Source organism: Castanea sativa, chromosome 4 (genome assembly GCF_040712315.1).
Source record: "Castanea sativa cultivar Marrone di Chiusa Pesio chromosome 4, ASM4071231v1".
Lineage (NCBI taxonomy): Eukaryota > Viridiplantae > Streptophyta > Magnoliopsida > Fagales > Fagaceae > Castanea > Castanea sativa.
Window position 1 is genome coordinate 14827415 of NC_134016.1, and position 27022 is coordinate 14854436.

Here is a 27022-nt window from a genome sequence, read left to right on the forward strand (position 1 = left end):
TCTATTAAGTGTTACGTTGTGTTGAACTTGTACATGGTGCGTTGCAATCATTGTAATGGCCTTTTTAGCACTGCACTGCATAGGTTGGTTTGCCCAAATTCCAGAAGGGGTATCTTGACCAATTGTTGTCGATCAAGTTCTGTGGTGTTTGTGTGTCGGTTCAAGCGATTTTAGCATCATCATCAGGAAAACATAGTAATTTTCAAGTTCCACATCATAATCAACATGGCATCATTTTGAACAAACAATCAATCAAATCCACCCTAATCCGCCAAAACCCTAGAAATCAAAAACAATGGATTTGTCCAATGTGAACAGTGACTGTGTGCTTGATCACGGCGAAGAGAATGGCAAGTGTGTGGTAACTGGTAAGTGGCTAAGCTGAATGTCCTTAAACATCAAAAAACTAAGCAATGTTCAAATGTCCCTTAAATTTTAAAACTGAGGAATATTCCCCTTTAACATCGTAATGAGCACTTTTTGGTGTCAAAGAAAACCTTAGAAAAAGAGTGATGATAGATAGTGTATGGAACATTGTTGAAATCATAATTTCAGTTAAAGTTAAAATTGTCTAACCGTGTTTTAAAAACACGATTTTATCATTTCACAATTATAACTAAAATTGTGTTGAAAATACGATTTCAACTGTAGTGTTTATGACAGTATTAATTTAGAGAATGCAACGATAATTAGCATTGGAAAAATAGGCACATGTTGGTGTGAAACTCATAAAGATCAATTATGAAACTCATAAAGATCAACAATGGTTTCGTTTATATTAGATATTTGGGGGTTGAGATCCTTAGGGGATAATGCACTATGCAAATGTCTTTCAAGGATTGATATTGAAAATTTTAAAAATCAATTTCAATATCAACCCTTGGATCAATTTCTTTTTTACCTCTTAAATTTTTTACATTTTTAACTTTTACTTCTCACCACATCATATGGTAAATTGCACCAGATCCAAATCCTATATTCAAAGTTCAAAAAATAATGCCATGTCAGACTTTAAAAAAAAAAATTAAAATGTAATCCTTAAAATTAAGGAAAAAGGAAAAATAAAATTGATTTTCCATTTAGCATGAAGCAAAAAGTTTGTTTATTGCATATGTGCAAATCAAGGCAATTTTCAATCTTAAAACCCATCCCCCTCCTGTCACCTCTTTAGGGTGGGGTGTTATTATATGCATCAGCCATTATGCCATTATCCGAGGATTTACCACTCAGTCTCAAGAAAAAATAGTCACCTAATTTATACCACCTACAAACCAAGCAAAATAGAGATGCGTCAAGTTTGCAGCCTTTCATATGATAAAAAACAAAAAACAAACAAAACAAAACAGAACAGAACAAAAATCTAACCAGAGCCTACATCCATCACAACCTTCTCTTTCATTCCCTTCAGCGAGTTCCTCAGCATAAATGATCAATTTTATCTCACAAAAAATTAGATGGATATTAAGATTTCATATAGCTTCCAAATCATAGCTGCTTAACAAAGATAATGTCTACATTTTAGCCAAGAAAACAGAAGAGAGAGATAACATTACATAATGCTAGTCTTGATTTTAAGACAAAATGGCAAAAAAGGTAAATCATATGACAAAACCATCCATATTTTTGGGAATTCATCTACAAATTAGCAATTCTACGAATCTATCAGCATGCCTTCCAATGCATTGAGCTAGTATAAACAGTAGCTGGCATAAATGAACAGTGTGCTAGGAAAGGCTGTATCTACACATCAGTCAGTCTTCTCAACTGCCAGAACCACCAGATCCAGTTCACCTAGCCAATTTAGAGCTTGCCTTTCCTGGTCTCTTCCTTCTTGCAGAATGGAATCAGCAAGAAAATATGACTCCAGAAATATTAGTCCTGAACACCTATAGCTGATGCTTGACACACCATTAAAAGAGGTCAACACTATCACAAGAAATTGTGCTTTTCCATTTCACATTACTCAGAACTTCCACTCTCTTCAGTTACTCATGAGGAAAACACCCGGGTTCAACTCAAATCAGCCCTATTTAGAAAATAACCCCTTTCAGGAACCAATGGATAGGAGGGGAGCAATATACCAACCTTGGAACAATCCTAGAAGCTCCACCGGTCTAATTGCAGCTTGGCTTCAGCCATGTCTTTCTGTGCCTTCTTTCTCCGATAAAATATTGGACAATCCCGACTGAATAAATAAGTAAAACACAAAAAACAAGCTGAGAAACATAGGCAATTAGTAAAATATGTGAGGCCAATGCAACAATAAAAGAATGTCATACCAGGAATAGCCCACTGACAAATATGCAGAGCACAGACAAATTCCAAGAAAAAGAGATTTAAAAAGGGGGGGGGGGGGGGGGGTATCATGCTTTTTCAAAAATTGCATACTCCAAAATTGGAAATTATTTATTGCAATTGCTGCCCACTCATAAGCAAATATTTCCAGGAAATCCCACGGGGAAAAAAATAAAAGAGATTACTACCACATACAAGTGAGGAAATAATAATACCTTGTGCAGAGCACATCCTGGTGAAGAGAGCCTTGGCACTCTTGGCACTGCGTCCACAGCCTCCCAAAAAGCATCTCTTGCTCAGATACTGCAAGCACTCGATAATTCATTGTTGCCAATAGTAAGTCACTTGGTTCTCCCAGGATTTAAAAAAAAAATAAAAAAATAAAAATTCATTTAACAACAGAACATGATTAAGACATCCAAAGAAGTGCCTACCATTGACCACTGTTTTGCAGTATAATTCGGCTTCTCGTCCCTTACAGTGTGAACAGAGCGTTCGTTCTTTATCACTGGTCCAGAACAACCCAATAAAATAGTATGAGGCTCTTTATACAATAAGATGTGTACAGACTATACCAAGCATTATTTAGACATTGAATGTTACCAATTTTCCTACCAGTCAACCACTTCAAACCTAGTGCCCTATGGCCCTTACATTCTTTGGTTGTTAAGTTATGCATGCACTCTGTGGGACTTAAACCCATAACCTCACCCTCCACCTTGCTCTTACATGGGGAGGAGGTTCCATTTGAGCTAGAGCTCATTGGCTAACCCAGTGTTGTACTTTCCTTATAGGGTCAAAATATTTTTTGATAGATTTATTTGGTCAACAAAATATTGCACATTCCCATTTCTCAATGATTGATTATCTTCTATGTATGTGAGCATTAGAAAAGCCATAACAACTGAGCTAAACACCTCATTCTATGCTCAAATTTTCTCAAAGTTGGTTCCTCTTACAAAATCTGAGATCTCTTAAGTAATCCTACCCAGACATTTTTTTACTTCTATGTTCTTTAGATATAACAATCACTCAAACTTGTTTTCCTTCTTTTTTGAGTTGCAGTGACTGACGCCCTGTATCTATGTCAAAATACGAAACTCATGTTTGTGTCCATAAATCACAGCTTTCATGGCCCTGCCAACCATCCATATAATCTGCACTAAATATTCCCAGCAGAAAATTTTCTATTATTGGCAAATTTTCCCTATAATTTCTATCTAAAAGAAGCTTCCATGATTACCATTTGTTTCTAATAAAATTTTTCACGCAACTTGTAGGCTTACTAATCAGCAATCAGCATCAGTACAGGAAATAACTCTAATGGAAAAATCTCCAGTGCAACAATCAATACAAGCACTTTTTTTTTTTCTTTTTTTATATCCTGTAGTCAGTGCATTGAATTCACCAATAAAACTTTCAACCTAGCACTAGCAGAACTATGATACCACATAAACAGTGAAGTAACAGAAATCATACCTAATTAGAGCTTTGCAGCCAATGCAAGTGAGTTGCTTCTTTGCAAATCTCATTATGCCACTGTTTGAGGGAGTAGAGATAGATATAGATCTTGTGTGACTTCCATGGAGAAGTTCTCTGCTAGCATTCTTCAAAATGGGCTCAAAAATTCTTAGAAGTGGCTGTAACATGAACCTTAGGTTTAGTAGGTATGTAAACCAAAGCATCATAAACTGTAAACTACATGCAAAGTACAACAAAGAAAACTAACCTTGCTAATTTGATTTTCAAGATAGTATTGAGGGTCTATTGGTATGTTATTCTCTAGGACATAGATAGGATCCTCTGACTTCTCATAAGCCTGATTATCAATTATTAGTTAATGCTGATAAACCATGTAAAGTATAACCATCCCCCCCCCCCCCCCAAAAAAAAAAAATGAAGCACCAAAAAAATACCTTGGCTCCTTTTGCGGCTTTAATAATGACATAAGGTACTCGATCCCCAACATTTGGAGCAGTGGCAGCATCTCGCTGTTAGTAAAAATGTCAAAATAGAAATTTTTATGGCCAAATGAACTATGAAGTGGGCGATAAAGTCAATAAGGCACCACAAACCTTGCGCATGCGCTCAGCAAGTTCAACATGAGCTGCCTTTACTTCATAATCATCTCCGGTCTTTGTCAGACCCTGATAAATAAAAAACAAAAAAGTGTTAGTACAGGTACAAAGTAATTATGCCCTAAAAAACTTTTTATTGGCTGAGTATTTTGACAAACCCATCTCACCGTTGGATTTGATGCTAGCTATAATCTCTATGCTTGCCACTATTGCATCTATAAAGTGAATGAAATCTTTTACCCTCTTTATGACAATAGTCCCGCTTGAAAATGAACAAGTTTTATGATTTTTTTTTTTTTAAGGCTCCCACCACCTCAACATTTTAACTTTCCAACATTACCCTTTACTTTCACATTGAAAATTGAAAAAATAATCATATATTTTGTAACAAAAAGTTGACAAAGTTTATAATTGGAATTGTAAAAAAAATTATTCATTACGATTTTTGACAATGGAATGTTATTTAGAGACAACCAAAAAATTAAAAATAGATTATTATTTAGAGACAAAGTGCATTTTTAAAATATACCAAGTATTGGATTTATGCAAATTTGATAGTAAATTACATCTAATTAACATGAAGTTGATGCATATAGAAAACATGTAATCTATCATTGGGATTGCCAAAATATGAATTCTATCATTGAGTGATAACACTTACAAAAAGTTACAATAGGCATAACAGAAACCTGATCCTTTTGAAAATAATCCAAAAAGAATCAAAGAGCACTACCTTAGTGATAACCAAAAGTGACAAATCCATGCGGTTCATAAGAAGATCTGAAATGGTATTCTTGACATACTGGACTGCCCCAGGGATGTCTCGGTCAATGAGTATTTTATGCAGGCACTCAGTTACCAGGTTTTTGACCAACAAACAATTGTCTCTTCGGACAGTTTCAATGCCTGTCCAAAAGAAAAAACAGCAGTGAAAAATAGACATATGATATGTGACAAAATGTAGAGAAGCAAATATAGATAATGAACTCCTATTTTCACCTTTAGTATCCATTTTGTCAAACTTTTCCGGTTTTGTCCACAGCAAACCAGCATATCTCTTCTTGCTAATCAGAAGATATGGATAATAAACCTTTTCAAACTCTAGCTTGATCGGCTTCATGAACCCAAACACCAAAGATTAAAAAGAAAAAAAAAATCGTCACAAATATAATCATACAAGAAAATTGGACCATAAAGTCATTTACTCCCTCTTTCCCAAAAATAAGTATCTCACTTTACATTTTTGTCCTTAGAAAGTCAAAGCATTGTTTTTTTAATACCCCAAGTAACCCCTTGTTTGCCATGAAACTCGTTTTGTTATTTTTAAAAGAGGGCAATTCTAGAAGTTCATAACTAAAAAGGCATATATGGATTATTCTAATTAAATATAAAAAAATTTCTGCTACATTAATTTATCTCATTAAAGTTTTATCAAATATCTTCTCATTGTTAACGATTCCACTTAGTTCTTTCAATGAACCAATTATTTCTTTGAACATTGTACTTACTCTTAGTTATTAATAAAGTAAATTTAAAATACTATATTTCAATAATTTATAATTTTGTAGTAAGTGTTACATTTTTTAATTAATAAATTTGATTACAATAGCTACTTAACTATTTAGTATTTAATATATAAATTTTTTAGCTAAACATTTTGAAACAAATTACTACTCCAAATTGGTATCTAGTATTTATTATTGTACTTATTTACAATAGCAATGTACCAATTTAAATTAGAATTTGTAGTAAGTGTTAAATTTTTTTTTTTTTCATTCAAAATTTGATTTCATTAGATACTTTACCTATTTAAATAATTTATTTAGCTAAGTTTTTTTTTTGATAAGTAATAAGTTTATTGATGTCAAAAAAAAGGGGAACACCCTAGTACACAGGGAGTGTACAAGGGGTCAAACAATCAAGAATAAAAATTACAAGAATCTAAGAAATCAAGAAAAGATAAAAATGATTGGTTCTGCAATGCAGCCAACCAATCCCTTAAAGTTCTAAAGAAAAATAGTTTCAAATCTGATATGGATCTCTCCTTATCTTCAAAGCACCGACTATTTCTCTCCCTCCAAAGGAACCACAATAAGCAATGGGGAACCATCAACCATACATACCCATTTCAATGACGGCCAAATTTGCCTTGCCAACATGCTAGAAGCCCCACTACAGATTGCGGCATAACCCAGCTCACTCCAAAACAAACCGAACACCATAGCCCACAGATCCATTGCAACGGACAATGAAGAAAAAGATGATCAACTGATTCACCACAATACTTGCACATGTAGCACCAATCCAAAATCCAAACCTTCCTTTTTCGAAGATTGTCAATCGTTAAGCATTTCCCTGAAGCAGCAATCTAAACAAAGAAAGCTACTCGAGAAGGAATCTTCTATTTCCAAATGATTTTCCAAGGAAATGAATAGTCATTAGAGCCCACTAAGAGACTATAATAATCCTTAACCATGAAGCCCTTCTCTCTATCAGATTTTCAGCACATCTTATCCTCACCAAACCCTCTCACCGAAGCACCATATATGGTATCTATGAAACCAGCCAGCGCCTCTAATTCCTGAGCATGCACACCCCTAAAGAAACTGACATCCCAAAACAGAGTTCCATTATCAAACTTCATAATCTCAGCCACACTAACCTCCTAATCTCAGCAAAATCTAAACAATTCAAGATAGATGACTGCAAGAGATGTTTCACCACACCAACGGTCTTGCCAAAATTTCACCCTAAACCCATCCCCAATATCATATAGAATGTTGCGAGAAAAAGAAGGCCATTCTCAACTAATAGTTTTCCACAAGCTAACATCATATGGGCCATTAATAGGTATAGTACACCAGCCGCCCCATCCACAGCCATATTTCACCGCTATCACTTGCCTCCAGAGGGCAGCCCTCTCCATCCCAAATCTCTATACCACTTCCCAAGCAAAGCTTCATTAAAAAGTCTTACCTTCCTTATCCCCAAACCACCCGAAGCAATGGGACTGCAAAAAGTAGCCCAATTAACCAAATGGAATTTTGGTTCATCACCAATGCCACCCCATAAGAAATTCCTCTGAAGTTTCTCAATTCATTTAGCCACAACAGCAGGAATAGGAAATAAAGATAGAAAATACGTGGGTAAATAAGATAGTGCTTTAATTAAAATGACTCTACCTCCCTTGAATAGGTACAAACGTTTCCACTCTGCTAATCTTCGTTCTATCTTCTTCAGAATTGGATTCCATATTGTCTCATCCTTGAATTTAGCTCCCAAAGGAAGACCCAAATATTTCATTGGAAAAGTATCTTGTTTACAGCCAAGGACAGTCAACAATAAGTCAAAATTATGCACCATACCAACAGGAACCAACTCTGACTTGCCCAAATTTATCTTTAGACTAGAAACATCCTCAAACCAAATGAGGATCATACGGAGAAACAAAACCTGATATAAATCAGCATCACAAAAAATTAAAGTGTCGTTCGCAAAGAGAAGATGAGACACCACCAAAGGTCTTCCCTCTAAACGACCCACACCAAAGTCTGACATGTGACCATCATGGACAGCTTTATCCAACATCCTCCCAAGGGCTTCCATAACCAAGACAAACAACAAAGGGCACAATGGGTCACCTTGTCTCAACCCCCTAGAACTCTCAAAAAAACCCACAAGGAGAGCCATTTACCATAATAGAGAAGTGAACTATAGATATACAAAAGAAAATCCACTACCTCCATTTAGCAGAGAACCCACCTTGTTCTAGTAATTGCATAAGAAATCCCCAGTTTACATGATCAAAAGCCTTCTCAACATCTAATTTGCAAAGTAGCCCTAGCAAACCAGTTTTCACTCTACCGTCAAGGCACTCATTAGCAATAAGCACAGGGTCAAGAATCTGCTTGTTCCTCACAAAAGCGTTATGCGAAGATGAAATTATATCTTCCATAACTGTGCGAAGTCTAGTGGCTAAGACCTTGACAATGATCTTATAAACCCCCCCCCCCCCCCCACAACAAGACTAATAGGTCAAAAATCTTTGACTTCAATTGCTGCATTTTTTTTAGGAATGAGTGATGAAAGTTGCATTCAAACTTTTCTCAAACTGACCTCTAGCAAAAAAATGATGAAATACAGCCATAAGTTCAAGTTTGAAAATTCCCCAACAAGCTTGGAAGAAGGCCATTGGAAACCCATCCAGTCCAGGCAATTTATCACCATTAAAATTCTGTATGACATCAAAGATTTCTGCCTCCTCAAAGGGTCTATTGAGCCAATCTGCATTATCACCGGATATCCTTGGAAATACCAAGACTTCTTGATCAGAAGACAAGATTCCATCAACCATAAGGCTCTCAATACCGTTATTTCTTCTATTGGAATTAGCCATTCTATGAAAAAATTTGGTATTTGCGTCCCCCTCCGTCAAGTGAAGCACCCTAGACTTCTGCCTCCAACTAATCTCTTTAAAAAGGGTGAGCTTTTCAATTTCAGTACGTAGATTAACTTGTTCTAACTTTTCCTCAGCTGTTAAAGGATGAGCCTCCTCTCCAACATCCAAATCATTCAATTTGTTCCAGAGTTGCTGTTTCTTAAAAGTGACATTGCCAAATTCTGCTTCATTCCATTTTTTTAGATCCAATTTCAAAGCTGTCAATTTCTTAGCTAGTATAAAACTAGGATATCCTTGGAACAAATAAGATTCCCACCAAGCTTTCACTTTATCAACAAAATTTTCCACCCTCAGCCACATATTTTCAAAACAAAAAGGTGTTCTACCTCTCCGATGACTCCACCCCTCCAACAGAATTGGATAGTGGTCTGAAAGTACTCTGGACTGCCTTTTTGTGAAAATAGAGTGAAGTGATCCGCTAAGAGCATAGAAAAAAGAAACCGATCTAATCTAGAAGCGGAGGAAGTATTGGACCAAGTATAAAGACCTCCTTCCATAGGCATATACATCAGCCCATGAAGAGAGATAAATCAGAAAATCCATACATAGCCCGAGTACAACTTGCAGCCCCTAATCTTTCCGAAGGAAAGCGGATTATATTAAAATTACCTCCTAGACACCATGGCACATCCCACCAACTAATCAGTCATGTCAGCTCCTCCCACATTTTCCTATGCCTCTTATTCAAATTTGGCCCATATATACCAGTAAAAGCCCACTCAAATTGATCACTTACATTTTTAAATTTGCATGAAACAAAAAAGCGTCCTACTGCTTCCTCCACCTTTTCCACTGCCCTTCAATCCCACATAAAGACAATACCTCCAAAAGCACCTTCTGAACCTAGATACAACCAATCTACATATGGACAACTCCAGACAATTCCTCTAGTAATCCATTCAAGTTTAGTCTCTAGCAAACATACAATATCAGGCCTCCATGCACACAACAAATTACGAATCTAAAGCCTCTTCTCAACCTCATTCAATCCTCTGACATTCCAAGAGAGCATCTTCAGTTTCATTTAGGGACAGACACAGCCTGCTCCCTATTAGTACCACTGCGCCTAGTTGAAATAGAACCATAATTAATCGAGCAGAATAAACCCTTTAGCTCTCTTATACCTTTCACTCCAGAGCTCTTCAAGTCACATGCTTTTTTCTCCAAAGCAGCCCTTCGAAGTAATTCAGCCTCAACAGCCAACAAAAAAGTGATTGCTTGATTTTCCAAACCTTTTAGGGAGGTGCCCAAGAAGTTATCAAACCTGTTAAATCTGCTTTGGAACCACTCAGAGTAAGCTTCTTCCCTCACTGGACTCTCCACACTCACCAGTTCCTGCCCTTCCATTGCCAAGGATAGAGAAAAGCTATGAAGCATGGGTGCGTTTCGAAATTCGGGTGCGGGTGCGGGTGCGGGTGCGGGTGCGGGACTCGGCAATTTTTGAAAAAGTAGGGTGCGGGTGCGGCGATTAAAAAATTATTAAAAATATTTTTATTTATATTTTTAATATATTGCTAAACATACTTTTTTCACATTATATAAATATATACCAAATTTAAGAGCAATAGTAAATAATAACTAGAATACAGAGAATGAGAGAGAGCCTAGCTGAAGAGTGAAGGCAGAGAGTGGGAGAGAGGCGCAAGAAAAATGAAGAGGGAGAGGGCTGGGTCTTGGTTTTTTTCCAAACGGTGCGTTTGCACCTTCTTTTTTTTTTTTTTTGGCCAAGTTAAACGGTTACACATCTGTTTTTTTTTTTTTTTTTTTAATTTCGGCCGGTATCGGCAGATTTCGGCCAGTTTCGCCAGTATCGGCCGATTTCGCTGGTATCGGTTTGCGCCCGATACAGACCGATTCAGGCCGAATCGGCGCGAGTCAGCCCGAATCAGCGCCGTATCGGCGCAAATCGTGCCGAAAAAATTATTTTTTTAATGCCCGACGCGGCACGAACGCGCAAGCAGCGGTGTCGCCTGTGCGTCCCCGCATCGGGCCGCGTCAGACGCGGGTGCGGCGGCCCAAATGCCGCACCCGTGCTTCCCAGGAGAAAAGGCCAGTTGTTCCACTACTAAAGGTGACAAACCCCCTTCATTAGGTAGCTCGGCAAACTCTGAACAGGTGTCCGAAACCCAATCCTCCACAAGTACTTCGTTCCCATCACATTGAGCTGATGACACCTCCAAAACGTCTGAAGACTTCAACGGGACCAAGGCCAATTGAGTTTGCTCTTCCAAAACCTCTGTGACATCACCCGAAGGCAAAGAAATCTGAATCGGCATCGCCACTCTTCTTCCATCTCGGAGTTCAAGCACCCACTGCTTGAATTCCCCCACTTCTTGCTAACATTCCCGGAATTCTCCTGGAGTATCAAGCGGATGTCTTGCTGCAAGTTCTCTTCAGTATCAAAGGTGTTTGCTGACTCATCGGCCTCATTGGAGCAGAGGAACTCTGTATCGGTCCCATCAGAGCCGAGGATCTCATTATCGAGCTCATCGGCGCCAAGAAAGTCAATATCGGCACCATCAGAGACTTTCATCGACTGGGAAATCCTCAACGAGCTTTGTGAATCAGCTTGAGGTTGAGGTTGATTCGAGATGACAACCACATCGCATCCTCTTGTACCTCGCATTGAGCTCGTCGAAGTCAAAGGCAAGTTTCCTGGGTTTTGGGTCTCGCCATTTGTAAGTGTTTTCTTTGGTTTGGGCCGCCAAACTTTGATGGGCTTAGGATTAATTTTGGGCTTTGCATTGAAGGGAGCTTTGGGCTTATAATTTTTGTTATTATCCTTGGGCTTATTTATGCGGCCCACTTCCTGGGCTTTGGACCACTTCACCTCCCACCCACCATCCGGCCCACGCTTCAATCCCAGGCAGACATCCAGCGTTAAATACGATTTATTACCACCACTAATGTTTTCTGTAATCTCAACCGACAAATTTGCCTTAGACATCGCTTGTTCTTCCCAGCATTCAAGTCGCACGTATCTTGGCTTTGATTGCTAAAATTCGATTTGGTTGAGATTTGAAAATTTGGCATTAATTGCTTTTCTTTCCTGCTACCACTACCCTCTCTTCGATCACCCTCCGCTACTGCCAAAAGAAAAGGTTTGGAATTCACTGTCGGTTTCAGGACAAAATTGGATGGTTGTTTGATGGCAAGAGTCCCAGGGGCAATAGCTATTCATAGATGCAAACCAAACCCTCACCACCCACTACCCAATTTTCCTTTTGGCACCACAAGAAAGCCTTTCCGACATCCATGGATAAGTTTTGAGATCATTAATAAACTACCATGTGCATTGGAACCCAACTGCAAAATAAATACTTTCTCACCATCCCGGAAGGTTCATGCAAAGTTACCAATAGTTGTATTGGACATTAGATCCTCCACAATAGCTAGCAAATGCTTTGCACTCTCTTTGCCCATGAAAACTGATCGGAGAGAATCCTGATTTCGCTCAAAAATGCGTAACATGAAATAAGTACCACCCTCCTCAACTGAGAATTTGAAAGTCTTGGACTCAACAAAAAAGAAGATTGAACCTCCCATAACAACAGTGAAAAACCCCCAATTTTGTGACTAATTCGAGGTAGCCTTTATTTAGCTAAGTTTTTTCAAACAAATTATTCACTCCCTGTTGATATCTTCAAATTATCTTTGTAAACATTGTACTTATTAGTAGATAATAAAGTACATAAATATAATTTAATAATTTATAAATTTGATGTAGACCTGTTATATTTTTAATTCGTATTAAGTATTAAAAAAATTTAATTCATAAATTGGATTACAGCAGCTAACTAGCTACATACCTGTTTAATATAATTTATTTAACTATGGTTTCTGAAACATATTATTTAGTCCAAATCAGTATCTTAAAATTATTTGAGTATTGCCTGATCAAGGATTTAGGTTCAAACAACAGTGAAATTAGAGGTTTTAATCAATTCCTCTTTATCTATAAAAAAATATCACCCAACTTCCCCTTTAGATTGTGCCACCTTTTCAATTGTTCACTGTATTCATATATGTGGTAATTCAAAACAATTAACTGAAGGACTAAGCTTGTCAAGATTACAGTAATAGGCGACATAATAATTGCTCAAATTAGACCATCAGCATAAGTACCTTTAGTTGTTTGAACTTTGATAAGTATTTGTAGATAATTATTTTGAGATAGAAATTGAGAATCTATTAGAACAAACTAGAAGCAAAATAAGATATACATATATAAGTATAGAATAAAAGAAGATTCAAGATCTAGTACATTAATTATAAAGCCTTACCTTTATGAAAGTTCCACTAATATATTCAGCAGCTTCTCTCCCCAAGTTCATGGCTGCTTCTACATTGTCAACACCAAATTGTACCATAACCGAATCTGTGTCCCCATATATAACCTGATACAATAAAATTACTATTACTTCAATCAATTTTTGAAGATAACAAGGTATGACAAAAAAACAAATGCTGAACAATAATAATAGTAATAATAATATATGCAAATAATGGATAGAATATAATTTTAGCCAAAAAAAAAGGATAGGAAATAATTTTAGCCAAACAAAAATGGTTAGGAAATAATAACTATCTAATAAAATTAGGGATAGTAGAAATTCATATCCATAGTATAAAAATGATGTCAATCATGCATTCAAGCTGTAAAATTTCAGATCCCAAAATAAATACAGTGTGAGGCAATTAGTTGATGTTCATTATGAAACATATGAAGTCAGGAGCAGGACAAGACAACCAACCAATAGCAAGCACTAGCAAAGACCAAGAAAGACAAAAAGTTGCTCCAAGCTAAGATGGATTCTACAGCCTTCTATGGTCCACATAATCATTTAAAACCAAGAAGAGCAGCGTTTTCATAAATCAAAACCTTGATGTTGTCATAATCATTTCACTCAAATATTTCATGAGTTCCTATCTCAGATACACCATTAAAGAACCAAAAAATTCAAGAGCATCTTCTTCCCTCATGGAACAAGGATGCCTAACACCAGCTCTGGAGCAGCTCATCTGACAAGGGCTGAAAACACTCATGAACCCCCCCCCCCCCCTTCCCACACACGCACACACACAAAAAAAAAAAACCTAGACATGATTCTAGACAAAAAGGCACAATACCATTTGATTATCCTAGAGTTCCTAAATCAAAAGGGAATATTAAAGAGCACTACTAGAAAATGGCAATCGATTAAGGCAACTATAGAATTTTAGTAAGAACATGCTAAACAGCTAACATAGATACTGCACTTGATAAGGACATGGAAGGCACAACCTTAAGCTGATTATCATTTCCTACAAAGATTTTTTTTTTTTTTTTTGCTAACTCTATCCTACAAAAAAATTGAATTAGCTTATATAGGAGACACCAGGAACCTAAGCTACGTCATCTACAGCCATACCATGCAAAGCCTTGTTTAGCATTTTATACACCACTTGAAAAGAGAATTCTGCATGACATACCTCAGCATTGTGTTCATACCCCCCAAGCATCGTAAATTTATCTTCCACAAGTTTTTTGGTGTGTTCAATCATTTCTCGACCTTTATACAGAAGCAAACTCATGCAATCAATAGGAACTCAAAATGAAGAATGTTTCAACTCATCTAGAGAAAATTTATAATAAAGCAAGAACAGTGAATCATAACTACTTTTGCAGAATTGTACCATAGCTTGTGACACTTGAAGATATCTCCAAGCAAGGTAACTGACCAATAGTAGCTCCTGTAAATCCATACACAGAATTTGCACTTATCTGAAAAACAATGGAAAAATAGATAAGGAACCAATGTAATTCCATCCTTGAATAGTCAGCACTTGAACTTACCCTAGGGAACCAAAGCTAATAAATTATTCGTGCAAAGCTTACCTTCAAGGCCAGCTGTCTACCATCAAGTACAGCCTTCACAAGTGGATCTTTTGCTTCCTAGGATAAAGAAAACATTATTAATATAAATGCACAGAAGGCCAAGAAGTATTAAAGTAAGTTGGTAACTAGATGATTTCACAGCTATTATAAAACTGAAGGCAGAAACAAACATTAAGAATGTGATTACCTTCAGATCTGCTTTTGCTCTCTTACGAGCTGTTATTAGTTCTTCAAGAATTTCAGGAAGTATTCCCTGAGATTATATCGGATACATTCTCATTATTCCATTATTATGGGCATGAAATGTTATAGAAATTCATCGACTTCTATAAGTTAGTCATGTCTACCATTATATATATGCAAATGATAAAATAAAATTATTTAAAATAAATAAATAAATAAAACTCCTAACCTTCTGCAAGTTTGATTTAACAAATGTTTCACCAGATGGGGTTTTGTTGACGCATTCTGGGGGAAGATTGAGTTTGCGAGCATCCTCAGGTGTCACCTTCACAAAGACCATAAAAGATAAAATTTTGCTCCTTAAAGCTTCTACATTAGAGCTAATTTTATATCAAATAGGCTAGTTTCAAACAAAAAGAACATGGTGGAAAATAAAAACAATGGCTGAGAATCACCAGAGTGCAGTAACATAAGTTATAGGCCATCATAATAGATGGATATAATGATGCAAAATCCAATGTTGCAATCGGTTTTTCATAAAATCCTGCCTTTGCCTCCAAAACCTGCATTTTGAAGAGAATAATTATGCTAAAAAAGAAAGCCTAAAGTTTATGACTAGAGTTTTATCATTATCAAAATGCACATAGAAAACGAAGCCAATAAAAACATTGTGACACAACAAATCAAAATTGTGTAGTCCAGTAAACATGCAATATGTATATTGATTCCTTATTGACATAATCTAGAGCTTCAGACTTGCACTTAATACTTATCATTTTGTGAAGTTCTACAGCAAGTTAATATGATTACTACTTTACAATACCCATACACAAAATTCCATTTTAAAACCTAAACATGATCAATCAAGTTCAAAAGAGATAAAAACCTGCAACTCACTGCCTAACTGTTGTTTAATAGTGCACATACGATGTACCATACACTGCTACTAATAATTGCAGATCATAAAACAACTCATAAACATAAAGGTTAGAATTTCGAACTTACAGTAGCACCTTCATATGTTCCTTGTTCAGATCCTGCCTGTTTGACATTTGGAATAACAAGGCCTCTCTGTTTTGACTTCCTAAGAAGTTGAGAAAGTACCTGAAAAAAATGGGTTAATATTTGAGAAATTTTTATTTATTGACAATTCATAAGCTAAAGAGTATTATATCAACCTTGATGCTTTGCCCTCTGGAAAGAAGAAAAGATATAGGAACACCTGTTACTCGAGCCATCTCCACATAATTGTAGATGAACATCAATTTGTCTAAAAGCCGCTGTGGGAGATAAGCATCCTGCAGTCAAAAGAGAGACTCATCAGATTGCATGAATGATATTCAATTGATGTTTCTTTCAAGAAAGCTTTTTAGTTCAAATATGCAAACTGTATATTGGATCTGATTGGCTCATATAAGATTTTACCCAAAATTAGATGAAATAATTGACAGAAGAAAATTCTAAGAGAAAGAGGGAGGCATCCTTTATCAATTCTCTCAACTTTTAGGGTGTCTTCTCCAGTTTCTTCAAGGAAAAATATACAGGCTTTGCATCACTAATTGGGGAGGTTCTTACATAAGTTGGAGCAAATAGAATTTTACCTGGAAATACTATTCCTCATATAAGAAGCACTTCATGTATTAAGAAGTCAAAAAAGCCATACTGAAATACTGTCGAAGTCTATCAGAATATGTAGCAAAGCAAGGACATCTATGAGCAGATCCATTAGCAAAGCAAATGCAGCAGTCACCCCCTGAAGGGAAGTATAAGTCATCATAATTACAGATATACCAGTGCCTTTTTTTTTTAGAGGGAGTGGTTTCAGATACCAATGCACTAAATTGTGAGTACTTGTTAAAAGAAAATATGAATCTATATATATCTAAAAGCTGATGCGTAGCATTTATTGTTGCTACGCTTCTGTTGAGCCACATCAGCGGCTACATCATCCACCTATTTCTAACAATTTCTCTCTCCTTTTTAACTATTTTTCTCTTTATTAATTTCTCACCTTATAATTATACTTCCTCCAACATTTCCCCCTCATTTTTACTTCTTTATCTCCACATTACTCTAAACCTTAACGTTACAATTCCTTCATCCCTTAATCTTCTTTTTATTTTGACTCTTCTCCGCATTTTATTTACTATGAAAATTTGTTATTCTTTCATTCAATTCATGTTTCTCCCACACAAAAAGGTGAATACTCTCTCTCTCTCTCTCTCTCTCTCTATTATTTATTCTTTCTTGCAACTCTACTTTAATTGAAAAAATTGTGTGTATTTTTTTTATCTCTACTTTGGGCTGATACATTTTGGTGGTGTGTTTTTGTGTTCCCCATCACATGTACCCTCTTTCCGTGTTATGGTTTTGGTTTCAATTGATTCTTACATATTTTCAAAGTGCGAATTTGAGTTTATATAAAAATATAATCTACATGGCTATGTATTTGAATATATCTATCAATAATTTGAGTAATATCAATTGTAAATTTGTGATGAGGTTTGATTATCATGATAATCTTCTTAAGAGAATAATAATCTTCTTAAGAGAATGAGAAAAATTTGAAACTTTAAAAATTAGTTGTACAAAAAAACCGAAATCATAACACACTATAACAAAAATTTGAAGAATATAGACCACTTCTTTTTTTTTTTGATAGGTAATAAAGATATATATTCAAGAACACTACCTTATGTAGAAAAACATAAGGCAAAGAGAAAAATACGAACGGAAGAGCAAGAGTAAAAAGAACAAGAAAGAAAAAGAAACTAAGTACACATGAGAGAGCTAAGGAACATAGAGAAAGAATCACTAGAGGTGAGTCCCCAAGCCCTAGACCAGTCAAACAAAGTGCCACTGAAAGAGGCCAAATGCTGGTCATCCGAACTTTCCATGTCCTCGAATGTCCTCCTATTTCGCTCCCTCCAAAGACACCACATCAAGCATAATGGAGCTAAATTCCAAATGCTAGACAAATGCTTTCCAGGCCAATTCCACCAACCGAATAGAGTATCCGCAACCAAACCAAGCAAGACCCAAAAGATCTAAACACCAAACTCCACAGCCGATGAGCCTTCCCACAATGTAGTAACAAATGATCCGTCGTTTCCCCATTACTGCAACACATGATACACCAGTCTACAAATCCAACCCTCTACCCCTCAAATTATCACCTGTAAGGATCCTATCCCATACAGCAGTCCACACAAAGAAGGAAACACACAAAGGAGCCTTAACCTTCCAAACACCTTTCCAAGGTACAAGTTTATTATAAAAAAAATACATATGTTCATATAAGGCCCGTATCTTTAAGGACAAAATTTAAGTACAGTAGTTTAATTATTGTTTCTTAAGTTCCCCTCTTAAGATTTAGTTATGTGGTGATTTAACTAAAAAATACATTTCCATCATATAGACCACTTCAAAAAATAAAAAAAGAATAATATCACTCAAACACACTCAAGTTACTACAAAAAACAAAAACAAAATAATAGAATGATATATTTGTAGAGATAAAGAGATGGAAAATACTTTAGAAATAATTCCATTTTGAGGAGAACAAATTATCTTCAATAAATGTTAGAAAATAAATTATATATTATACCACATTACAAAATAATTATATATTCTCATGCATCGCATCAGTCTGCAACTAGTCACAAACTAAAATAAAAGTGTTTGAGATGCCTAAAAAAGCATCTCCCACTCACAGAATATAAATTATTAGCAAACCTTATTGAATATAGAGTAAAAGAGGATCAAGCATGATAGTAAAAGATGCTTAAGGAAACACTTTTTATCTGCATAACCAGGCACCTCATCCTGCTATATTTTCAAGTTATTCTTGGTGAACCTCTCTACAAAAGGACAAGGAACAAATCATAAACTAATGTGTGCCTCACTTTAATCATACCACCAAAAATTACCTTCATAAATCTACAGAGAACTAAATTAGCTTAGGTCCAGTTGATAGTCTCCCTAAAACTTTCACATAATCCCTCACTTCAAGAAAACCCATATAAATCAAGACAGAAACTTATTGATAACAGTGATTGACACATGGTGGTATGACATTTCCTCACTTTGGTAAAATACAGAAATTTCTTCTTCTTCTTTTTTTCCGATAAGTAATAACTTTACTGAGAAGAGAAAAGCTTAACTTTATCTCCCCTGACAGGGACGGGAATGGTCTTCGGACTTACCTGTTACCACACACCCGGTTAAGGCTTCCCACTTCGGTGGATCTCTAACCCAATTTTTTTTTACTTATCAAACTTTACTGCGAAGAGAAAAGTATAAGTACAGAAGGTATAGTCAAGCTCTCCTAAAAATTATGCTCTAAAGAGAGTCTATGAAATCTACAATCGAATGCTCTTCACTATTTCCAAGAGTACAAGACCACTCAAACAGTACTCTCAAGAAAAAAGTTCTTCAACCCCATAACTGAAAGCACCACACCATTGAAAGTGTGGTAATTCCTCTACCTCCATATCACGCCTACAGAACTAATGAAGTACTTGTATGCATTCCATCAACAACCTAGCACCCTTAATGTTAAAAGTGAGTAAAATTAAACAATATCAAGATGTTTACAATGAGGATCAGGATATTCTTAAATACTTGAAGCTATCCAATACATCTTAGATTCTTTAAATAAGGCAAATAAGTATAGATGATGCAAGAGGTAGGAAGAAAGAAATCAAGATATAGAAAAGCTAGAATATGCACCTTCAAACAATATACAGCAAGACGTCTCCTGGTCTCAGCATTCCCATTCTGAAGATCAGATATTATTGAATGGTGTACATCCTCTTTCTGCACATGAGGAAAATGGTGTCACCATGTCAGCAATATCAAACACTACACATAAATTATTAATTCCAGAAAAGGAAAAAAAAAACCAAGCAACAGGAAACAACAGAGGTGAAAGAAGAATTAGATGATTCATGACAGATACAAGAAATGGGCTAAGCAAAACAGACCAAAAACATGCATACATTTGCATGTGCATGCACGCACGCACACGCACAAGTCACAACACAAGCAAGATGAACAGAAAAGTTGCTTCCCATATCAATCCATGCTTTTAATGCAATAATATTAAACATTAGTACAACATGATGCAGCAAGAAGCAAAGATCAACTGGTAGGTTGTGTAACATATAGATTCATGCTTTCAGTGGTACAATCTCATGTATAAGCACAAGAAACAGAAAGCAACCTATCCAAAAACCAGAGAAGAGAGTCCAACATGAGAAAATGAATAAAAGGATCCTAACCCAACCTTTCCTTTATAAAGAGAATATGTTTGGGCATGTAAAAAATCTCAATTAACCATGCAGAATTTAAAAGCGTGGAGCCATACTCACAGTGCATCAATGAAAAATGGAGAATAAGATTGAAACCTGAAAGGTGAATGAGAGATAGAGATTTTGAAAAAAGGGCATTACTACAGTTCATTCACTAATGAACTCAAAGCCCTCATAAAAAGATGATAAAAGCATCCAGAGGAATGAATGGATCTAGATTAAATTCAAAATGTTCAAACTTCAACAGAAAGAATTTCACAATTTGAATTTAGACCTCTCTTGACCTTCAGAAAATAAAATATAAACTATATTAAAGAGAAATTGTTTTCTTTATCCCCGTAACAAAGTAGATCAACTAAATTCAACAATTCATGTCCCAAGAATGGAATAGAAAATACTAGGAAATAGAGTGTGCAAGACAGATACAACGCTAAGAAAGCATTTGGGTTCATACAATCATCTAGTAAAAGTTTGTTTAGGATTACACAAGAGCTGCACTAGAGCATTTAATGTTAACCTCAAAAGCAAGATTGTGCATAATACTCTTCCCATATATGGCATTACTCAAATCCTTCAAAATCTTCCTGGATTTATTGCAATGACAATTAATACAAACAAATAATAAAGAAGATACTTGATATTAAGTCAAAATAGAAAAGTAAACCTTACCTGCTCAGAAAGAAAGTGTGCTGAGACAGAATTCAATGAGTAAGAGCTTAGCTTATAATCCCGTTGCATAGCCTGTGGTAAAAGACAACATAACAACTTATTTGTCATTAGTCTAAATTATATCTCATAAACCAAGCAAAGCATCTTAAGCAAACACATGCTACGGACGAAACCTGGAGCAAGTCAAATTGAACTCTCCCTTCTATAGTTACTTCTTTGCTTTCCCTGGTCCCCATCTGTCTGCAAAACCATTAAGTATCAGTAAAATGTTCATACAGGTTAATGAGATTTGAATGGATAGAAAGTTCTACATAAAGAATTAGATTGGTATGGGCATAAATTTATATCACCATAAAAAGACAATACAGCGAATGAAACAAAAGCTTTGGCAAAACATAATAACCCAAAACAAGGGTGACAATAATAAGTTCCTAATTTTTTTTTGTTCACAATAATAATAATAATAATAACAATTGTAATATGTTTACCTTGATGAAAAGGTTGTATCTTTGACCCGAACTCTACTATTCCTGATGCGGCCTAGCATGGGGAATTCAGCAATTCCCAAGGTCTCAGCCCTCTGTAAGCCAGGAAAACAAGATGTGAAATTAGCTGTAATGCAAATATTGTCACGTACACCTTAACCTCAGCACTATATAAAATTGTAACAAAAGAAACAAAAAAATGATTTTTTTTTAAAAAAAACAAAAACAAAGCAATACAAAGGTAGGACTAATATATCCAAAGAGAAGAAATTTACTATGAAATTCTGCATTGATGATGAGAAAGTTAAATATTTCAATTACCTCAATAAGATAAGGCAAATCAAATTTGCAAATATTATATCCAATTATGATATCTGGGTCTACTTCACGGATAAAATCCTGCAAGAGAGCCTATTTATTAGACTATAAACAGGGACAAAATCCTGCAAGAGAGCCTATTTATTAGACTATAAACAGGCACAAAAGGGCTGTAAATTAGATTCAAATGCCACTTGAGATTGGTTACATTTTTATGTACATAAGTTTCAAAAAAAAAAACATGAATAAAAAAGAACATGATATGTTATATGTCCATTACCCACTACTATAGAGAGCCCCTTCAAACTATATATATGCTAGTGTTAGTACAGCCTCGCATGAGGAGCCTTTTCACACATAATTATAAATGTTCATTTAAGTAGTCTTCAATTGTTTTGCAGAAGATTTACATATAGACTTTTTTATTTATTTAATTTTTAAGCATGTTACCATGTGATTCTGTCAGTAGGTTTCCATGGCAATATAAAATCTATCAATGTTAATCTGTTGACAAACTTGGAAAATATATTGAAACCATTATCAATAGTAGTTGTTTCAATTCGTAAACAATTGACATACACTCTTAATCAAATTTAAGAGGGTTTTATGAACTTATTTTAGAGTAACTCAAGTTAGCTTGATCTCATGGCTTCCATCATAAATTATTATAATTATTTTGGATTTAGCTGCTATAGGGGAATCCTCTTTTTAAGTAAAATAATAAAACTTTCTAAAAGTTTTGATTCCTTTGTAGTTATTAAGGGTATTTTAATGCATCAATTTTTGACTTTAGGAGTTCCTGCTTTTCCACACACATGCATTAGTTGTGTGTGTGTGTGTGTGTGTGTGTGTGTGTGTGTGTATACCTATGCATGTAATTACATGAGAGACAATTATAAGAAGAATGTGTCCTTCAATGTGAGTCAAAGTATTCAAAATTTATATATATTTATCCATATTACACTCCCATGTCTTCCTAAAAGGGGAGAAAAACCGAAACATATATTTGGGGGAGAGAAGGGGGGGGGGGGGGGGAATCCTTGGCCTACGAGAAGTTGAAGGTATGTTACAAATCGTTCCTACACAGAAGCATTTACTCACAAAAAAGAGACAATTTTCTTCTTTCCAAAAATAAAGGGTCAAATCTAAAATAGAACAACAAAGTACAAGGAGAGAAATTCAAATTTTCAATCACAAAGATGGACTAATAACTTAAAGAATGTAACTCCCACAAAACTAAAAGTAAAAATTAGATAATAATGAAAAAGCCACAACGTACGCATGGACAACACAGGACACAGCACAATATGGTCATTACACAACCACACACATATACACATAATTCAAATAATCACCATAATTCCTAGTTGAAACAAAAAAAGTAAAGATGAACATGAAACACAAAGGCTTTCACTTACATACAACAGTATCTTAGTTGAAAATTACAGATTGAAACAGGTTAATGCTACTTTCTGCTCTTGAGAGAGAGAGAGGGGGGACAAAATAAAATGCCCTCCCTCACCTATTTAAAATTCTAATTGAAATTTCTTAACTTTGTCCAAACCATGTCCAAAAATTGTAGAAAAAACATATCCGACATTAAAATTGTTATTGTAAGAGTGCTAAAAGCATGTACCAGACAAATAATGAAACTATGTCCAATTTGTTTCGTGTCCCAAATCAGCTTTCCACCCACAAGGAGTGTCTATGTGTGTTCATTGATGAAAATTAATTACCAAAAAATACTTTAAATTTGGAAACACTATTTTTAGATAAGTACTGACATTACTTGATCATCCACAACAAATAGAATATAAAAATGGGCATTGAATCTAGAAGAATAACTGAAAAAGGTGAAGTAGTGGGTTTAAGGCCAAACATGTTTTTTTGTTACACAACCTAGGACATTCTAAACTACTTTTTTACAGTAAAAGAGTGAATGTGTAAAGACAATAACCATACCCTCCAAGCCAGCAAGACTTCTCTTTCTGTATCAAAAGCCATAACATCAACACCTACTATTGGAGAGCATGACTTAAGGGTCATCACATTACGAATAAATGGCTGGTCCTCTCCCTGCAGTGTAACTAGATTGGCCACCTAAAAGAGAAATGAGCAATTTCACTTTAAAAAAAATGTAAAACAAAATGATGCCTTAAAGCAAGTGTGTGTATGTATGTGTGTGTATGGGTATGTTGAAAAAAAATAAGATTAAAGACAAGGATGAACCTGGATAACAGGGTCATGGTTTGGCTCAGGAAAATGACCTTTCCGACCAGCACACTCAATGTCAAAACTCAGTACACGAAATGGAGCCATCTTTGAGAATTCCCCTTCTGGAGCATGGCTGATCAGGTCTGAATACCTAAGTGTTGTTAAGGAAGGTTCAACACAGCAGGCAAATATGCATTATAAGTTTATAACTGCAGTCCTCCCTGAAGGAGATAAATGACCTATTATGAATAAGGATACAGGCAATCAAACTCTAACTGGCAGTAAGACAAATTCTTTGCAGTCTTCTTATATTTTCCAGCAGGTACTTCAATCCAGTTGCCACCAACAATGTTGCAATCAATCATAAAACGAAGGGCAAAAAGAACATTGCTTTCATACGTCATGAAGCTCTTCATGCCAAAACCATCAATTTGTATGCCTCTATCAAGAATTCCTGCCAATTTTTTTAGCGTGTTGATAAGAAAGTAAATGATGTATGAATAAACCACCACTAAGAATGAGCAGCATACACGTAAAAAGTAAAAACATATGTGTGGTTCAATACAGGACATACTATATTTATTAAATAAAAAAAATTGCCCTGTTACCAAAAAAATAGATTACCCTGCAAAAAACCCATATCAAAAAGAGAAGTGAAGGAGAATGAAAAACAATTCTTAAAGATCAAGTTTTAATTATTTTACCATAAGTGAATTTTCCTGCTTGTAGGTCATTCAAACATAAATGACATGGAATTTTCGTGCACATGTGGCCTATGTGTTTATAAACCTGAATTTGTTTACCTCGGCAGCTGGTCACCATTGTTGGCAATGCAACTACGATTTTGAGAAAAGGATGAGAAGTCTGCTGCTGGTAGTACATGATACTCCTTTTCTGCAATAACTCAATACGACGGACATATTGGGGTACCTTGCTATTCCGATTCACCTCTTTCATCCTTGCCTAATGGATCACAAAACAAGAAAAGTATAACTAAATGAACTAAAGCTTTAAAAACAAAAACAAAAAATAAAAATAAAAGTAAAAAATCAATGAGTTTAGTTTAAGGAAACTTAACATACAAAAATGAGAAAGTGACAGGATAAGAATACCTCAAGTATTTGATGAAAGCGGGAGATATCATCAGGGCCCATCCCTGGTGGGCAACTGATGTAGAAATATGGCTCAAACCCATGAACATGGCAGCAAACACTATGTCCTACCAGATAGGCAAAAAAGGTTAAATAAAATCAGCTTCACAATGAAAGCTTTAGCAGAAGAACATTTCATAAAACTTCTGGTACTTCTATAAAACCATGGATTAACTACCCCTTAAAACAACACACATTGCCAGGCACAAATATGGCTACATGCTTGTTTCAGATGAAGAAAAAAAAAATCAACTAGTGATACATTGTTGCATGTTAACTGTCAAATTATGAACTTCCAGTAACTTTAGACATCCAAAAAGAAATTGAATAAATTATTGCTATCCTCCATGAAGGATTCCTACTACTACATTGTGTTTGGATGAAGAATTTGGTAAAGGATTTCCATTACCCATCATTTAAAATCCCATCAAATACTAATTCCATTGCTTGGAAATGCTATAAAATCCCATCAAATACTTATACCTCTTTAACGCAATCTAATCTTCAAAAAAAAAAAAAACTCTTTTTTTTTTTTCAAAATTGCTATAAATGAGCGATTAATCTTCGAAAATTAAGTTAAATTCACCGTTTTTTTTTTCAAAAATGAAAAATGTGAGCTAACCTTCACTTGTAACCCCGAAAATTCTGATAATGGCGGCGGAGCCAGACGAGTTGGGCAACAATACTTTGTGAGTCTCTCCGATGACATAGTCAATCTCTAATTGCTGAAAAACTAAGAGAAACAACAACAACAACAAAAAAATTTTAATTTTTCGCAGAAACCCTAGCAGAGTGAAAAAGTAAAAAGCCCAGAGCGCGTGGAAATGGACTCACCGACGCTGCGAGATTGGGAGACGTAGGCGTCGGAGAGTGGGGGACGGGTCCACTTGGCGAGGCGACAAGCGATGGCGCGGCGGTCCTCGATGTCGCGGAGGATCTCTTCGTCCTCAAGGATAAGGGCTTCGTCCTGGTCGAGGTAGACGTCTTCGTCTACGAACTCGTCCTCCTGCGACGCCGCGTGGTGCTTCGGAGTCTGGGCCGCCGGCGAGGGCTTTTTCGGCGGAGGCGGAGCCGGGCGTTTGCGGGTGTTGCTGCTCATGGCTGGCTGGGAGAGGGACTTCAGTGAGGCCTCAGGGTTTGGAGTTTTAGAGCAGAGAGAGGAAATGAGATTCCCGCCAATTTTGAGGGCAGTTTAATATACTTTACACTCGTGAATTTCCTTTCTTTTCTTTTTTTTCTTTTTGAAATTGAAAAATACAGTGGTCCTTAATGTTTGGAATATTTTCGTTTTGACCTCTCTATGGTAGAAAGATCTTCATTTTCGTTTCTCATGTTTTAGACTTTTTTTTTTCAAAATAGTCCTACCATTATATTGCACAGGATAAATTATACTTTACAACCTTAAAGTATACATTTGATTATACTTTGTACTCTAAATTTCTTGAATACATGTTTTATCCCATAAAACTATAATCTTTGTTACACTTTGCACCCTAACATTAAGTTTATTGTTAACTTGGATAGAAAAATAGGGCAACACGTAAAAAGATGTAATTGCCCTTCAATCCTTTAAAAGCAAAAAATAAATTGCATTTTACCACCCTAAATTATACTCTTAATTATACTTTACACCCTAAACTTTGAATTTTCGTCCAAGTTAATAGCAAATTTTAACATTAAAGTGCAAAGTATAACAATGGTCATAGTTAATGGTGCAAAACATGCATTCCAAATGTTTAAGGTACAAAGTGTAATATGAGGGATAATTTCAGGTGGTAAAATGTAATTTCCTCTATTATATATAATAAAATTTTCAACCGATAGCGTCCGCTCCACGATGATTGCTCTTTACAATAAAAAAAAGTTACCAAATTAAATAACTAGAACCAACGGATGATCCAACCATTCGTCATGTTAAAGACTCAGACATTAGGTGCCAAAAAAGCTCAAAACAACAAAGTTTAATATTTTTTTAAACTA

General features: G+C 35.6%; 1 protein-coding gene and 1 non-coding gene across 4 annotated transcripts; one reads left to right on the forward strand and one right to left on the reverse strand.

Annotated features, from left to right (window-relative positions):
- Nucleotides 1–1438: 1438 nt before the first annotated feature.
- LOC142632007 (DNA polymerase delta catalytic subunit) lies at nucleotides 1439–26211 on the reverse strand. Of its 3 annotated transcripts, none has more exons than XM_075806431.1 (31): nucleotides 25877–26211; nucleotides 25665–25775; nucleotides 25004–25110; nucleotides 24695–24854; nucleotides 24150–24345; nucleotides 23907–24042; nucleotides 23640–23777; nucleotides 21681–21758; nucleotides 21363–21454; nucleotides 21048–21114; nucleotides 20875–20946; nucleotides 19625–19711; nucleotides 16072–16191; nucleotides 15899–15997; nucleotides 15349–15456; nucleotides 15123–15218; nucleotides 14898–14963; nucleotides 14711–14767; nucleotides 14509–14596; nucleotides 14305–14384; nucleotides 13116–13229; nucleotides 5373–5487; nucleotides 5107–5279; nucleotides 4371–4442; nucleotides 4212–4286; nucleotides 4025–4114; nucleotides 3775–3935; nucleotides 2730–2803; nucleotides 2511–2598; nucleotides 2086–2185; nucleotides 1757–1892 (listed from the first exon to the last, which is right to left on the reverse strand). In XM_075806431.1, the coding sequence occupies exons 1-30, from the start codon at nucleotides 26139–26141 to the stop codon at nucleotides 2098–2100; spliced, it is 3273 nt and encodes a 1090-aa protein (XP_075662546.1). In that variant the 5' UTR covers nucleotides 26142–26211; the 3' UTR covers nucleotides 1757–1892; nucleotides 2086–2097. The 3 variants fall into 3 exon arrangements, with proteins under 3 accessions (XP_075662545.1, XP_075662546.1, XP_075662547.1); XM_075806432.1 differs by having other exon boundaries at nucleotides 1874–1979; XM_075806430.1 differs by having other exon boundaries at nucleotides 1439–2185; nucleotides 25877–26210.
- Nucleotides 19029–19158, forward strand: LOC142633201 (U6atac minor spliceosomal RNA). Its single transcript, XR_012843842.1, has one exon. It is a non-coding gene; the product is annotated as a U6atac minor spliceosomal RNA (small nuclear RNA).
- Nucleotides 26212–27022: the final 811 nt, after the last annotated feature.

What these genes read in the sequence shown, in the direction of transcription:
- LOC142632007 (XM_075806430.1), bottom strand. Translation starts at nt 26,141, where the DNA reads ATGAGCAGCAACACCCGCAAACGCCCGGCTCCGCCTCCGCCGAAAAAG. An exon ending in ACTTATGTTACTGCACTCTG is followed by an intron (nt 15,219 to 15,348) that starts GTGATTCTCAGC and finishes GTCTTTGTGAAG; the next exon opens with GTGACACCTGAGGATGCTCG. An exon ending in CTGCAAAACAGTGGTCAATG is followed by an intron (nt 2,599 to 2,729) that starts GTAGGCACTTCT and finishes GAGTGCTTGCAG; the next exon opens with TATCTGAGCAAGAGATGCTT.